The sequence below is a fragment of the Pelecanus crispus genome, chromosome 11 (assembly GCF_030463565.1).
Source record: "Pelecanus crispus isolate bPelCri1 chromosome 11, bPelCri1.pri, whole genome shotgun sequence".
Classification (NCBI taxonomy): Eukaryota; Metazoa; Chordata; class Aves; order Pelecaniformes; family Pelecanidae; genus Pelecanus; species Pelecanus crispus.
Window position 1 is genome coordinate 3,133,467 of NC_134653.1, and position 17,043 is coordinate 3,150,509.

The following is a 17,043-nucleotide window of genomic DNA, read 5'->3' on the forward strand; positions in this document are numbered from 1 at the left end:
TTATAAGCAGCAGTCATCTGAAATCAGTGATGTTTTTGCTATCAGATGAGGATCTTGCATTATTTAGCGTGAAACGGAGAGATGGCAACTAACCTTACTTTTGTAGCAAAAGTTGTTAAGTTTTTCTGCCATTTTGAAGCTTGTAGATTCACTTTCGTGAGCTTCTCGGCCACCAACAGCAACGTCAGCGATATGTCCAACTTCATTGTGCATTGGCTGCACTTTGCTTTTCAAGATCTACTGTGAACTGGTAACGCTGACCAGCGATCACATTTATGTGGAAGAAATTTGAGAGGTCACAAATCAAAAACAAATGCACAGTTGCACAGTTCCTTTTATTTTCTGTTTTGCAGGACCACTTTTCAGAGCAGGTGCATGCTTTGCAAGACTCTCAATTTATAAAGAAATGGCTAAAGTCTCTTTGGAAAGTAAGCAGGCCCTTGAAGTGAAAGGAAAAGCATCTGTTCAAAGGACATTACTCAGAATATAATAAAACCTGTTTTTCTGATCAGAGGTTACTTAACAACATGTGTCATGAGGAAATAATTAAAATTGTGAAGCTGACTTCAAAAATAGTGATTTGATTAGCTGCCAAGCACTCTGCATACGGAAAAGGAATACTCCATTATTCACTGGTCAGTGCTTGCTAGCCAAATCAATATGCCTGAGAGGGCAGAATACGTAGATAAGAGGCTTTCAGAAATGAGCACTGGAGGCCTTATAGAACTTACTGAGACCATCATAGTAATTAATAGCTCTTGCAATTTATGATATCATTGGATCTTGTCTTAATGAGGTTTATAAAAATAAGAAATAAAAAAAAACCCCTTGCAGCAGGGCCAGGGAAATGATGAGCTAAAAAGTAAACAAAAGCAAATAATCATGGCAGTCCTCAGAGTTGCTGTTCGGTTCAGCATAATTGATTTTGATGCAGATAATGCCCCTCTTGTCCCCAAAGGACCCAATTTAGGCCAAAGAAAAGAGGCTGACTGCAAATTATAGATGTCAATTAAGATGAACATTTCAAATGGTTTGGAAACACTTGGGTTTCTCTGTATGATCTCCTGCTTCGGCCAGGCACTGAGTGGAACAAGCACCTGCAATTCTGAAGGCAACCACCAAGGAAATTCCTGTTTGCCAGAGCTCTCTTTTTTAGGGGTTTTGCTTTAGGGCGAGATGCTGATTTGGGTTCCCATGCTTAGGGAGGCTGTCTTTACAAATGAAGCCTGTTCAAGGAATCACAGAAGTGAAATCTTGCCATGAGAAAGATCAGGTCTCGGGCTGGGCTGGAGTTTTGTATGCTGTGCATTCAGTTCTTACAATCTTTTCAGCTTCGCTTCACACAGTAATTTTCCAAACTTTCCTCGATTGATTAGTGGCATCTCAAGGTTGATTTCTATCTGCAGCAGTCCATCTGGCACTGGCCATTAGTGCTTTCTAATACACAGAAAGTAATTCAGTGTTTGACTTTAATTAGTAAAGTAGTTTGGGTTGGAGTTTGCATATTGGGTGTTTTTTTCCCCCCTGGATGATCCTTTTTTTTTCTTAACCGACACTAAAGCAAAAAATAACCTGCTCTTGAATCGATTATAGCCAAGAACTTGCAAAAAATTTTGGCAGAGCCCAAAGACGAGGATTTTTGTGATGAAAACTTCTTGACATAATAAAAGAAATTGTTCTGCAGAGACCTTTGAAGTGACCCCAGAAAAAACAAAGTAAACCTCCTGTCTCCCTGGGAACAGTGAGGAGATCTGAGTTAATTGCCAGTGTCTTTAATCTATGTCTCCCTTGTGATTTTCACCCTGGAGTTTTAGATTGATTCTGATTACCTTGCCTAGAAGACCTGATTCTGTCCCCAGTTATGCTACGATAAAGCAGACGAGCATCTTTGTTACAACTGATGAAATTATTGTGGCATGAGCAAACCAAGAGAATCAGAGTCACAGAACAGGAAAAAAAAAAAAAAAACCCCAACTCTGATGGTCCACTCTCATCCTGCTCACATTAGTGTGGTGGTCAGGGAGTGCCTCACTGGGGACTGCATGAATGGTGTCCAAGCCAAAGATCAAGGAAGTCAAAATTTGTCTTTACGTTCACCTCAGTGAGCGTTCTGTTAAATCCTTGCAGTGATGGGAGAGAGGATCAGACACAAGACTCAGGGCTTTAGTACTCAGCCTCACAGGTACCAGTGGGAGACAAATGATATATCCCATCCCTGCCCGTGCAGTGTAAGAGGTAAAGAACTGAATGAGCAGTCAAGGAGAATCAGACTGAGCATCACACAGGATCTCCGATGGGTTAGAGGACAGCTCTGTTCCCTGCCCAGAGTCTCGGTCCTTCGAAGGCAAAAGTCATTCCCCCACGCTAAGGGGGCAACACCTCCTTTTCCACTGGCTCTGCAGCACATGATTACAGTCAGCAGCACCCTCCAGGACAGCCTTGCCAATCATCTTAATTGAATCTTTCAGCTATTTCCCTGCAGCTGCCAATTTTAGTGTGCCATGTATCTTGCACATCTTTTTCATCAGACCAGAATTAGGAAACTTGTTTCTTGCCGACTTATCTCTGTTGATAAATAATTGTATGTTGCATTCATTGGAAGCTTTGAACTGGTACATTTGGAGACGCTCTTTAATATGTCTGTCTGTGAACAACCATGGCTTGAACAGAATTTAATTACTGAGAATGAATTGCTGAGATTGGAAAGCACAAGAAAGGTGCTCCAGGTCATTGGAAGATGTCTATAAAGGGCTTGGAGGGCCAAATGCTGGAGCTGCAGTCAACTGGATTAATCAGATTGGAAAGTGAAGAGAGGAGGAAATCGTTTCTGCTTAGTGAAGTAGGTGATACTGCATTCAGGGTGCCCCAAAGGACAAACAGTAGGCAAAGCAATGCTGAAAAATATATATATCTGTGTTCTTGGGAGAATAGTGAGAGTTGCTAGCTTTCCCTCTGCGTTCATCTGGTCTGAGAATAAGTGTGTAGGATCAAACTGTGCATTGCAGCAGTGAAACTTGCACCAGTGCAGATGCCTTTGACTTGGTTCCAAAAATAGTTTAAGAGTTTAGTTCGTGGTGTATAGACCAGCTGTTGGCAAATTTAAATGGTCTGGTTCCCATTTACATCAAGGCCTTGCTGGGGATATGCAATGAGATCTTGGAGTAGGTAAAAATGTACTCATGAAGTCAGTCGGAGCACTTTAAAGGACAGCAGGAAAGAAGTCCACAGCATGGCAAGAATCAGGCTGTAAAAATCATAGACACTGTTTCGGTCCAGACAGGTGGCTATGCATGGGTGTTGCCCTGCATTTCTCCAGATCTATTTGATTAAAAAAAGAAGACAGGTGTCTGTGAGCACGCTCTCGTACAGGATTGCTAGTACTCTCTAATCCTCGGCAGCTCAGGAATCCTTCCCCTAGGTACTGCTGCATTTATACTGGGTGATGAGTCCAAGAATGAATCCACAAAGATGTCAAACAGGAGAACAAAAGCCCAACGGCCTGTTTATCCCTCCTGTATGCCTTTGGTTTACAAGTGAGTAGTAAATAATGCAAATTCTAATTACATCTTAAATATTCTGAGAGCCGGCTGAGCATTTTCAGCCCTCCAGAGGAGAAATGTGGTGTGTTGATTGATTCTTGCTGAAAATGCTGCCTAGCATGCAAGAAAAATACCTCTATAAGTGTTGGTTGGCCCTCCCTCTTGTCTCAGCAGCTGTTTCCCAGGCGGGGAGCTGGCAGCGCCTGCAGAAGCCCAACAGCAGCCCTCAGGTAACTGCTTTTGTAGAGAGGGCTCTGTGTTTAACCATTTTAATACATTCGATTTGAGGTTTGCCAGCCCAATGCAAATTCGGTGAAGAGGTGTATCCAATATGTTTGGAGTCCCTGGGTTCAATTTTCATCCCCAAGTGTAAATGGCTGGAGCACCCGCTGTGGCAGCCTGACTCTGAAATGCCCGTCTGAATAGAGGGGAAGGAAGGGAGAGGACTTGGAACAGCACAAAGGAGACTATTTCTTAGGTAGTTGGCAGTGATTTGGTTTAGCCTTGTGTCACCTCCCAACTTGATCCTTCCAGTTTCCCCATGAACCTACACAGGCATCGAGTGCAAGAGATGATCGGCTGCTGCGCACAGCCCACACAGGCAAGGGATGCGGCCAAAAAGAACTTTGCTCGCTATAAATGTTTCAACCATGTTAAAGGAAAAGCAGAAAAGGGCAGTCTGAGGTTGTTCGCTTGTCCGTTTCACACCACTGAACAGACTGATTACTGCCTGTGTTGGCCCAACAGCTTAACCCCTTCTCAGATTCCAGGGTGAATAACAGCACTTGCATCCACACAAAAAAGTGTGTCTGTTGCTGAAAAATTTCGACAACAGATTAATCTCTGGCGTTCATGTTGGCCAAAAGCATTCTTTTTGGTTTTGTTAAACCCATGTCACTGGAAGTGTAGCATTGCCATCTGATACCTGTGCATCACTAACCGGCAGCGAAAGAATATCTAACACGGGTAATGAGGAAGAGGAGAGGTGGGTGCAGTTTGTGTAAATGCAGCCAGCATGTCATCAGACCTGATTGCTCAAAGTCTTTAGCAGTGCTGACAGAGTAGAACTGATGCAGAGACAATTTTTACCCGCTGCTTGGCAGATCCTGTTTATTGGTTTTAGCATGGAGCTGTATTCGCTGGCTGCTTCTCACTCGGCCGCATGGTGGGTGTTAAGTTACGTGTGCTTCAACATGGGAAGTGGGTTTGAAAACTTGCTGGTAAGACATCACCACATTTGACTTTAGGGTGAGAGGAATCAAGAGTAGGTCGTGTTTCTCTTCCAACACCCATGAGCTGATGCAAAGTGCTCTGACAGTCTCAGGAAAACTGTGCGCATTGATGGTTGTGTGTACAGCAATGCTCTCCCCCTTGCAGATGTGGTCATATACCAAAGATCCATATCTAGGAGCTTCTTCCAGCTCCTTGAGTAAAACAACAGGAGAAAAGTGGCAAGGATTCATGTCTGACTTCCCTGCAAGTGTTTTGCCCTGATGCTCCAGGTGTGACAAGAACATTGTTTTATTCGCTGCCTCAACAAGTGCTTTATGGATCAGCTTTTCTGTACCTGCCATACAGAAGGTCCTCTACACCGGCGAGGCTTGATCCTTTTCTTGTTCGCAGCAAGATAATTCACAGTTCCTTCGCTGCAAACACGATTTAAATCAGGAACGATGCCACTGAAACTGGAGGCCGGCGGCAGTTCTGGGTTTATGCTAGGACCACCAAGGCTCACATTAGGCGTAGCGAATAGGGTACGTCAGTGCAAGTAAATTCAGACAGGAGCTTTGATTTTGGTGGAAACTGTGCTGGAATTTCAGCTCTAGGCCTAGTAGCAAGATAGCACCGAAGTTTGGTATGTTTTATCTAAATAAAAAGTGTAAATTACATGGCAGAATTTGCTTTGCTCTGCCCACAGCCTGTGTGGTGTTAATTAAATCCTCAGCTTCTTTTTTAGTGGAAGGAAGACTGAGAAAATGAGTATGAAATCAATTCTACATTTAATTAAAGTAACTCTCTTCCATTCAGATGCTTTCCCACTATGATACTGGTGATGCAGTCATAACGGTGAGCCAGTAGGAATCACAAAGAAACTGGTTTTACAGAAACAAGATTGACTTAAAAACTTAGGAATTTTACAGGTAGCATTGCAAAACCAGGAGCCTAAGGTAAAAAGCCCAGATCTCTGCACAGAGAGGCTTTTGCTTTGTTTATAATACCTCCTTGGAATTTCTTCGCACTGGCTCAGAACCGGCTTCAGATGCTTTATTATAATGTTTTATCATTTTAATCGTACCAGATTCCTGTAGAAACCTCAGGCCAGTAATTTGGTCACACACTGCTGCTATCCTAAGCCAACTGGGAAAAGAAGTGCAGCAGGTCTGGACGGACTGTGAGAGATGCTGTGGAGTGATGAGTACCAGGCACTGTCAGAAGATTGATGTTTACTAACTTTTTGGTTGACTTTTGTTCTTACACTTTCTTTCTCTGTCTTCCTGTAGGTTATAACCCTGGAAGGATGGGTTGACATCATGTATTATGTGATGGATGCACATTCTTTTTACAATTTTATATATTTTATATTGCTTATAATAGTAAGTATGAACTGTGAGATGCTCCCATTCCTTGTCCTTGTGGGGTAAAGTTGTTCCCGGGGCTTTTCACAGAGAGGAGCCAGCTAGGATTCAGAGTGGGACACCTTCCTCCCGCCATAAAGCGTAATCATGCAGGTTGTCATTAGCGCTGTGGGGACAGATTATTGGCTACAAAAGTCCTTTTTAGTGTCACATGTGATGCATAGTCACAGCTTGTCAAGCCATATGGTCTTCCCTCCCTCTTACTCTCTCAGTCTTGGTCTTGTCACCTTGATGCGTCCTAACTATTGTGCCTTGGCCAAGTAACTGCTAATCAGAACACGAAGCAGAGGGGCCGTAGCTTTTCTTCCTTTAGCATTCTCAATGTGCCAGAGGACACCTCATTTCGCTGAAGGGCCCTCAAACTATTGAACTTCACCTGAGCCCTTTAAATAACAGTAATAATAGCAGTGCAACTTTCTGAGGTCTTACGGTGCTGTCGTTCCTAAAAACGAAGTATTGCGCACTAGAGGTGCTGGAGGTTGCCTCCAGAAGCTGCCATTCCATGTTAGCAAGGTTCTCCAGGGGTCTGCGTCTGTGGAAAAGTTAAGCATTTAAGTCAGGAGGAGAGCAGAGGGAAAAGTACCATGTAGATGTCAGACAGGACATGGGACGGAGGCACTTTGAAGTGCTTTTGTGACTGGATATTTTTTATATATAACCCCATCCTCGTCAATGCAGTTTTGAAGGCCTTGGGAAGTCAAACCACCACAGCTCCCACCACCAGTGGGAAAGGCATGGATCAGAGCAGTGTGAGAGTTTCCCAGTAATGGATAGCATTCTGAAGCCAGTGATTTTTGAGCCTTTAGCAATGGGCCATGCATAGTAGAGATTTACACTCCACTCTTTTGAGCCCTTCTCTACATATGGATCCTTGCAGAAAAGCCAGAAGGTGACTAATCTCCAAGTCACTTGGAGCTGGGAATGGCACCCTTGCTGCTTCTCAAACAGTATCCAGGCTGATATTACAAACTGGAGAATAGCACAGCAAACCATCTCCCAACGCCTTCCCCTGAGGATTCACCAGACAATGGTCCAGATTAAATCCATACGTTTCCTACTGAGCACAGCACAGAGGTTTGGCCATGTAGACAGTGGCACTTTCTTGACGTCAGTCCCTTTCACGCCTAAGGGCACTGATTCTCTGATGGGAGTATTTGACATTTTCCTTTGGCTGATTTATGAACCCAAGTGGTGAAAAACTAGTTTGTGGACTCAGCAGCTGAGGGAAGGATGTAGCCTTAGGTCACTTCACATTCTTGTCCTTGGGACCTCATTTTGAAAACCTGGTATCACCCAAGAACACATCAACTCAACCAGACAATAAATCAGGCCTTTCTAGGAGCACTAAATCTCCTGGAGATGCATTTCTCTGTGTCAGAGATACACAAGAGTACAAGGTCACAAATGCATGGACCCTGACTGTCTTCCTCAAAAAGATGGTGCACTATGCCAGGGTGTGAAGTGACAGAGGAAGAGAAGAGGCAGTTTCAGTACAGCACAAACTGGACTTCAGACCATCTTTCCTTGCAGGTTGGGCGGGTGTTTCCTAGTGATCTGTTTTGCAGTGGTAACTGGTTGCGTTGTTGCATACACCCTACATTAGTAGCAAATGTCATCACTGTTGAGGGGAGGAAAGTGGTGAAGGCTATTGTTAACAGCTTGCTTTGCCATTGCCAAAATAATTTAACATGGCTTAGGAGCAAATTTAGCAGCCCAGGCGCATGTTGACATAACATTTGGTGAGCAGACCCTGAGATTTGGCATGTTTGGAAATCTTGGGATTTCTAAGAACCACACTTCAAGTCCAGACAGCATGTGGTGGTGAAGAGCGTGTCTTGCTTTGTAAAGTCCCTGCTAATTCCTTTCCCTGTGTTTTCTCCAGGTTGGTTCCTTCTTCATGATTAACTTGTGCCTGGTTGTGATAGCAACACAGTTTTCTGAAACAAAGCAGCGGGAGAACCAGCTGATGCAGGAGCAGCGGGCCCGTTATCTCTCCAACGACAGCACAATTGCCAGCTTCTCGGAGCCAGGTAGCTGCTACGAGGAGCTGCTCAAGTACATCTGCCACATCTTCAGGAAGGTGAAACGGCGGACGATACGCCTGTACAATAACTGGCAGAGTAAGCGCCGGAAAAAAGTTAACCCAAACAGCACCACAAATGGGCAAAGCCACCGAGGCAAAAAGCGCATCACCTCCATACACCACCTCATCCACCATCACCATCACCACCACCACCACCACTATCACATCAGCAATGGAAGCCCTCGGGGGCCACGCTCCAACCCTGAGATCTGCGACCTGGAACTCAAGGTCATGAAACCTGGAGGCCAACTGATGCTTCCTTCTCCATCACCCAACTTGCAGAGCCCTGCTCCTCCTCCAGATTCAGAGTCCGTGCACAGCATTTACCATGCGGACTGTCATGTCGAAGGACCACAAGTGAACTGTAAGTCTTCCAATGCCCCTGCAAGCATTAAACTGACTGCCGGACTCTCCAACCATGGCAACATGAACTATCCTACTATCCTGCCCTCTCCAACTAGCAAAGCCAGTTCTGTTCCGGTTCCTAAAGGAAAGAAGAATGGCAATTCACCTGTGGCCATGGTTAATAGCCCTGTAAATTTGGGCACGGATTCTTATGGGAAGCTGCAGCAACTGGTAGGAGAGCATGGTAAGGACAAACAAGCTGATATTTTTTTGCTTAGGAAAACTGGGCAAAGGGCAAATTGCTCAAGAGTTAAGGTGTTAACGATAGCCATGTAGGGTGCTGAAGATGGAGGCTGTTTTGTGAATGGTGTTTGAACTGAGCGCTGAAGCCAGAAGTAGGACAGGTTGAGGGACTGAGAGCTCTGTTCCCTCTACCCTTGCATTTGCAGTCATTGAGTAAAGCAAGATACAGGATGGTCCGGGCAGGGAGTTCAGGCCACTGCTGGAGGTCTCTTTCCTGTGGTTACAAAGCATGTGTTTTTGAGCTCCTCTCACATGCTTAGTGATATCTTGGAGGCTCTCCCTCTGTTCCCACCCAAGAACAGATCTATGCAGGCCCTGGAATTACATCTCTGGTGAATGACGGACCTGCCGGCTGCAGCCCTGCAGCAGAGAAGCCCCAGCTGCTGGGAGATGGTACCCTGAAAGGGAAGAGCAGGTGGAAGCTGGTGGAGAAGCATAAGGTATAGGAAACATAAGATGTTTAAAACAGGGAGGCACTGAAAGAACTCAAAACAGACACTTCTAGAAACCGCTCATTCTGCTCTGACAGGCCCCTGAGCCTCTGAATTTTTTTTTTTTGGCAAGAAGGAGCAGAAGGTTTGGAGGAAGGCTCATGGCCACTGCAGGGTCTTGCTCTGTGCTAGTCCTCAGAGGATGCGTGTGAGGGCAGGAGTGTAGCAGAGCTACAAGTCTCAGGCTTTCCCTCTCATCTTTCCCCATGTGCAGAAGAAAGGCAGGACTGAGTGTTACTGCAGATTTGGAGCTCCATTCAGTCTGAATGAATGAGGAACATCTTGGGGACTCTTCTGTACCTCTGTCCCATCCCTATCTGTACAGACTGCAGACAGAGCAGCACTGCTGGTTAGTGTAGTTTCATATCCCTTCACGTATAAATCACCCACTGCTGGAGCAGTGATTACATGCAACACTTAGGTTTCTATTTTGCAAAATGTTTCCATTCCTCATGGCTGGAGCTAAAGGCTAAAAAATAGTGTCTTAAGCCCTCAAACAGTAAAAAGTCAAAAATATCTAGCTTCTATTTTTTTATCTCTTCAAGCCAAACTCATCATCTGTTTTTTTCAATGCCTGTGTTTTCCAAAACTGTTTATCTGCGTGTGCATGGACACAAATATTTATCCTAGTGATGTATGTGCCGAAAAAATACCAAGCCTAGCTTGGAGGGGGTCACAGTAAAGGTTGCTTGCCAAATAGGTTAGGTGGCTTGTCTTTGTTAATGTTTTTTTTTTTTTAAGTGACCATACAAAAGGGTAAAGTGGGTTGTTTATAGAAATTGCCTTTGGCAGACATTTCTGTACGCTTGGGAGCTTAGCAGGAGGGCAGAAGGGGGCAAGGTTAGTTCTGCAACGTTCTTCTGTTGTTAAGCAAGGGCTTTATATGAATCACTGGTTCATCTTTAACTATACAAGTTAATGAAGGTTATTATGAGAATGTGTACTTACCTTGAGATAAAAGCCCAGGCTCTGCAGAAGCCTGGAACTGGGAAAGCAAGTATGAGCAGAAGAGCTGTTGCTTGGAAGGCAGTGCCCAAGTCAGAGGTTTGGTTCTTCATGCTTGCAAGGGGATCTGCTGCTGGGGTCCTCTTCAGGAGAAGAAAGCCCCAGATTTCAGTCCCAGCTGTGACACCCCAGGGCCCCTTCAATGACTTAGGAGATTTTCACGTAGCCTGTGGTGGTTCTTTGAAAACTGGAGGTTAGATGGAGTTGCTATGAATAATGCCATTATAGTGTCCTCTTTTTACAGCAGCATTTCAGCCCAGAGGATGCCCAAGTGCTTTAAATAAATCTCCTGAAATTGTTTTGTCTCTTTCAGAAGTGTGGTTCTGTCTAGGGGAAGGGGTGGATGCTGCAGCTCTTGGCTGGCGAGCAGCAGCTTATCTGGCACCCCGAGGAGCACAGGGGCTGGGAAGGGAAGCAGGGCAGCTGGGTCCATCTGGAGACCCTGTCACACAATGTGTGAGTGCCCAGCTCTTCCCCTCCATGGCTCTGGCTCTTTCCACTCTTTTCCTTTCCCACTCCTGCCGCAGCCCCTCCTGCCATACCAACCAGGCTGAGTTGGATTCACTTCTGCACCACAACCATCTTCGTACAGCAGGGATGATGGATGTGTCTTCCAGGCTTCAGGAGGATCTTTAAGTGCCAAATAAGCTAGCTCCGGAGGGTGTAGCTCTGCCAGGCACAGCTCCTAACTCATGTTTCTCCACCCCAGCCTAAACTTGGCAAAGGAGTCATGTTAAGTCCCTACCCTCTGTTCGGCATGGAAGGTGAGGTGGGCTCACAAGCTCACCCGACCCTCCTGGCCTCAGCCTCTTTGGGCAAACAAAAAGCTATTTCACTTAATTCTCTCTCCACTCTTATGAGTAGCAGAGTCTGTTCACTGCAAGACTTGTGCAAGGAGAGCGCACAAGTGATAATTGAGAGCATTAAGGAGGCATTAGCAGCCAGGGCACTCACAGCCCCAGCTGGAAACAAGGTTGGTGTCTGCTGGGAAAGATGCAATTGTGGGAGAGAGTATTCTCTTCCCTTCTTTTGTTGTGGAATTGAACAGCATAAAGTACAGCCTGTTCCTCCGTGTTCTTGTGCCCTGCAATGCTGTGAGGTTATTTTAGCAGCCAGCCAAGGAGACTCTGGTATTTTGAAGACATCTGCGGCGCCAGTATTTTTCATATAATTTTTAACACTTTGATAGCATTAAAAGACGTCTGGCAAGCCCACTGCCTCTGCTATCCGCGCTACTGTGGCTGCGCTGCAGCCTTTCCTCGTCAGACCGGTCCCGATCAGAAATGCCGTGCTAATGTGCAGTGCTGCACCAGTGCTGCTTGCGGGCTGAGTAAGGGGGCAAATATTTCTGATCCTCCTGGTGTCTTTGACGTAATGACCAGGAGGAGAACAGTCCTCTCCTGCAAGGCTGTTTTGAAGGCCAGTGATATCTGAGTGACATTCAGGCGAGTAAAATATATTTTGATTTGTCACGACCTGGTTTTCAAGCTAAGGGGGTGCTTTATTTCTTTAAAGACGTCCTCAAGTGTCAGCCAGGAGTAGCTGAAATCAGCAGCATTACTGCTGGGTGAACTCCAAGCTCCTGGGCCCAGAGCCAGGAGCATCCACTGCCTTTCGCTTGGTCTCCCCAAAACCTATCCAAGTGTCCCCATCCAACCTCGAGTCAGGGGCACGTTACAGGGGAAAACTGTCCCCTCACCTTATTTCCCTGAACCTCACAGAAAGTTTTCATTGATGCTTGAATGGCATTTCGTAGGAAGGATCCCATGGTCACGGTATTGCATCCCTGTTGGGTTTTTTTCTGCCATTAATATCTGCTTCCTAAAGATGAGAAAACTAGGAATTTCGTTTCTAAGTAAGAGCAAATGAAATCTGGTTTCTGCTCTACCCGAACCATCCTTGTTATGCTTGTCTATATCATCTCTGTACCCTGGCTCTGCGAGGGCGGCCACCATTTCTCCTCACACCACAAAACATGTGGCAATGTGTTTGATTTTAAAACACCCCGAACACTCAGTCCTGTGCCTCAAGCAAAGAATTCACCTGAGCTTTATTAAAGGCTGAAGGAAGGATGAAGGAGACTGAAGGGACTACGTGACTCTCCGAGCTGTGATCCGTGGTCTGTAGCCACCTTTGGTCCATTTCTCCTGCTCCCTCCTCATTATTACCTAAATGGAAGCGCTATCTAAATTGGGTATAGCAGCTTGATAGCGCTCAGATCACCACTAATGATGTTAGCCTGGTCAGATATAATCAAAAATAATTGAAAGCGAGAGGTGTGCCAGTAAGTCTTCCCCCAGCAGAAGAACACAAAATGGCTGCCACGCTGTGTGGAGAGAGGCCCCTCGGCCCCACATCCATGGAGGGGGCTCGAGGGTGGGTGTTGGGGCTTGGGGAGAGGGGAACAGAGGGAAAAATGAGGCAAAGCAAGAGCCGCTTGGTAAGATGGATGGCTAGAAGGCTGTATTGGGGTATTACATTTATTTGAGGATGCGGCAGAAGCTGCTCTGCCCTGGACAGGCCCAGCGCCACCCGAGCGGGCACACAGGGCTGTCTGCCACGTTGATGGTGCGAGGTGGCTCAAGGTGTGCGTCTCCCCTTGCAGGTCTGCGGCGGACGCCCAGCCGGCTGTCGGGGCTGAGCGCGGCCTGCCCGCTGCCCAGCCCGCCGGGTGGCACGCTGACCTGCGAGCTGCAGGACTGTCCCTTCTGCGCCAGCCTCCTGGAAGACCCCGAGTTCGCCTTCAGCGAGTCCGACAGCTGCGACTCCGACAGCAACGGGGTCTACGAGTTCACCCAGGACCTGCGGCACGGCGACCACAGAGACCAGCTCCAGCAGCAGCGGGGCAGGAGGAGGAGGAAGAAGAAAAAACCCAAGGAGAGGAACAAGGTCACCCGCCTGTGGAAGGCTTTTGGCAGCAAGCTGAAGAGGATCGTGGAGAGCAAGTACTTCAACCGGGGGATCATGATAGCCATTCTCATCAACACGCTGAGCATGGGCATCGAGTACCATGAGCAGGTGAGTGCGGGACTGGTCTGAAGAGCCCTGAGGGTCTGCAGTTTCAGGTGCTCGTGGCATGGTGGCTTGCGTGGTGGCTTGGGGTGACTCTGTCGAAGCCATGCCAGAGGAGGAGCAAGCGGTTTTCATGCAAGTTGGAAGCACCAAATGGGGCTGAGGGCCTGATCCTGCAGACGTGTGATGAGCAGGAGCTTCCTTCTGTGTGCGAAAAGCCTGCAAGGTGGCTGGCAGCGCTGCTGAGGTGTGGGGAGTTTAAATGTGTGTGTTAGGATGCAGCATCTCAGAGCCGGACTGCTTAAGCTGGTTGCTGTGAATTATTCATATAAGCATGACTTGTTCTGGTGGAGATACCCCTTTGGTCTCATGGTGGTGGTGCACGGTGGACCTTGTAGTGCAAATAACCCACGCAGAAGTTTCTTCTTTGATCCTGGACCTTTAAATAAAGACTTAAACTGTCAGGCAACGCTAAAAGCAGCAACAACAAAAAAAGTTAGTTTCTCCCTGAAGGCTCCAAAACCTTTAATTTGATCTCATAGGGTGCAAGTAGGTCTTTCTTTTAAGCGTTTGGAGAGAGGAAAGAGAAATCACGCTGTTCGCAGTATTCATCTGAACATGGTGATGGCAGAAAGCAGTGCTGGCAGCTGAGGACAACTTGTCCTTGTTGTTGGCTGATGGGAGCTTGAGGGGCTGTGCAATGGGAGAGGGAGGTGAGTCATCTGAGTATCTCCAGTTGGTCACTCTGGGGAAAGCTATGCTTTTCTGGGCTTTTCTTTCTCAGAAAAACTGGTTACTTTCAACTGTTTTCTCAAGATATGCTCTAGAATTTCTCGTGCCGCCTCTGTATCAGGTGCAGAAAATGCATCCCAGTGAGGCCAGGTGATCCTCACACCGGTCTTCTGTGAGGTGGCTAGTCAAAGGTTCGTCCAGTGCTCCTCCAAAATCTCCACTGCAGGATCAGGACCAGGTCCAGGTTATTTATAAGGCTATTCCTCCTCTCCGCCTTGGTCTGTCTGCTCAGGAGTGAGGAGGAAAGGCAGACAGAGTAGCATAGTACCTCCAAAGGCAGGACAAGAGGCTCTGCGTTTTCTTCTCCATCATTTCCCAGGATTAAGTCCTGCTCAGGACCATGGCAAACAATCCTCCAGAGTGCTGCTACTTTATTTTCTCTCCACTTGTGTGCTTTAAACCCCCATATTCTATGCTATCTGAGACATATTTTCTTTGACAAAAGCAAGCACTCAGCTAAAACACATGAACCTCAGCCGTGCAACAATAAATTAGTTCACACTTACAGCAGAGTGCGTCCAAACCCAACAAAGAAATAGCTGTCGCTGTCAGCTTTCTGTCTGGTTAGTTGTTCCACAACAAGTTTTAAAATTAGGAAATACACCTTGTCAGTAGCCTTTGAATAGACCATTCATTCCTCGTGGCGGCTGCATTTCTGCATGGATACTCTTTTGTCAGGCGGATACAGCTTTGTCAGTCCTTGGATATCGCCATGATGGGTGCTGGGGGAAAACCTTAGGCAGGCTGCAGTGAGAAAGCCCAGGGATCGCATGGAGTCTGTCCACAATCACTCGTATAAAGGTAAATTGTGATAATTACATCCTTGCTGCTAACAAAGGAAAACTGTAGCCGGCAGGTTTATATTGGATTTTACCTTGTAAAAGAATTGCTTTAAACTATCTCAAAGCCAATGGCAATAAAGATTCTGAAGCTTTTGGCTACGGAGCATCAGACTCCCGCCAGCCTTGCTCACAGGCACTGCCCAGCGTGGGCCCAATAAAAAGGGAGGAATTTTGAAGTGAAACCTGTAAAAGTTCCTCCACGTGCCTGACTGCAAAGTGTCTCTGGTACGCAGGGGATAACAAGCCGCAGAGCTGTCAGAACCCAGCTTCGAAACACCTCGCCCAAGCACTCTCCTATCAACAGAGTGACCTCCAGGGCATCGCCAGAGGCTGAGACAGTATCCGAAAGCAATAGAAAATGGCTCTAGGCTCCCAGACTGTTTGGCAGGAAAGTCTGGGGCTTCTGTGAGCAAAGCGGGGTGATTTCAGAACCCACGGCCCTCCTCGTGTGAGAATTGGCTGCAAGACTTGGGGTGGGAGGCTGGTTTTGTGTGGAGATAAGGAGGAGATGCCTGAGTGAAGCTGTCCCAAACCCACAGCGTGGTGTTGGGACAGAGGGGAGGTGAGAATGGCTTGGTTTGGGTATGCCATGACCCTTGCCAGGAAAAACAGTTTAATCCCAGCTTTCTGCTAATTGGGTGATGGATGCTGCCTGGTCACTCTGCACCTCTGCTCAGAGCAGGTATTACAAGGCGAGAAGGTGCGAGCCTTCCCCAGGCTGTTAACTAGGCGTGGGTGTTGCCGTCATCTCCTTCTCCATCCTCCCAAGGGCAAACCTGGAGGCCGTTCCCCAAGTCATAAGGATTTAGGAGCTGCCTACAAGGATAGCTACTCTGTGGTTCTCCTCTGCTTTCCTTGCTCCCCCCCGAGCCCTTCGGTGTTACCCAGAGAGCAGGGTTCAGGGGCTCCCGTTGGGGAGGCCTCCTGTGCTCTCTGCCTGCTGGCAGCAGCATGGGCAGGGGACTCCTGGGCCATGGAGACATTTGCTCTGGGTGGAACAGCTTCAGCAGGTTCCCTGGTCTCTACTCTTGCTGCTTGTTTTCAGCCATCGACTGGTTTTATCAAACTGGGCTGCAATCAGTGCAGCAGCCACAGGGAAGCTCTCCCCAGACCTCACTGTCTGTAAGGAAATGCCCAATCCCTTTTATAAAAAATTATTAATGGCTGCTTGCTTTTCTTTTCTGGCTTCTCGGACTTTGTAGTCATCAGTGGCTTTGCAAATAGATGGGCACACCATGCACGTTTTTATTTCAGAGTGCTATTCAAAGCCAAGGCATCAGTCCTCTCTGTGTGTGTGAGGGGTGGAGGGCACTGAACAACATATGGTGTGGAAGATAGAGCAGTACTAGTCCTTGGTGCGTTATCTGGCCTTTCAACCCAGGACATAGCAGTGCTCTGCAAAGAAGTCTCACGGAGCCCTCTTGAGGCAATCGACCATTATTGTCCATATCTTCTGGATGAGGAAATCGAGGTTGCAAGGTGCCGGGCTGGAGGCAAAACCCAGTGGGCTTTACTGTTGGCCCTTATCATGGCCACAGGGCAAGGGGGCACGTGTGCCGTAGCAGCGCTTTGGTAGCACCCTTTGGCAAGATGGGAAGGTGATCTGTGTCTGTACTGCTGCAGTCCTGGATGCTACCTCCAGACGAGTGAGAGAGACCTGTCCATATCCAAATCCCTCAAGGCTTCACTGTGTGTTTTTATGGGAATTCAAAGCTCACAGCAGTCTGCCCACAGGGTTACTCTGGCTGCTCTTGGCTAACATAGCTGGCATCACCCCATTTAATGCACGTAGCCCACGTAATACCCTTTTAGGCAAGGACTCTGTCCTGTGGCTAAGGGCACGACCGCTGTAGCCGCTAGCTGACTCATGGGAAAGATGAGGAGATGCTAGAACTGCTTTGCACAGAGCTGTCCTTCAGCAGTCCTGCTCTTCTCAGAGGCAGGTTGAAGACTGCATGGCAGCACAGCCGGTTTGCAGCAGGAGATCCAGGTAGC

The 17,043-nt window shown here is 47.2% G+C and overlaps 1 protein-coding gene across 1 annotated transcript in view; it reads left to right on the plus strand.

Moving 5' to 3' along the window:
- The window catches only part of CACNA1H (calcium voltage-gated channel subunit alpha1 H), a 257,431-nt gene that overhangs the window by 161,004 nt on the left and 79,384 nt on the right, over positions 1-17,043 (plus strand). The window contains exons 7-9 of the mRNA XM_075719023.1: positions 6,041-6,133; positions 8,058-8,847; positions 13,008-13,420. Coding sequence (XP_075575138.1) covers positions 6,041-6,133; positions 8,058-8,847; positions 13,008-13,420 — 1,296 coding nt within the window. The remainder of the gene's footprint in view (positions 1-6,040; positions 6,134-8,057; positions 8,848-13,007; positions 13,421-17,043) is intronic.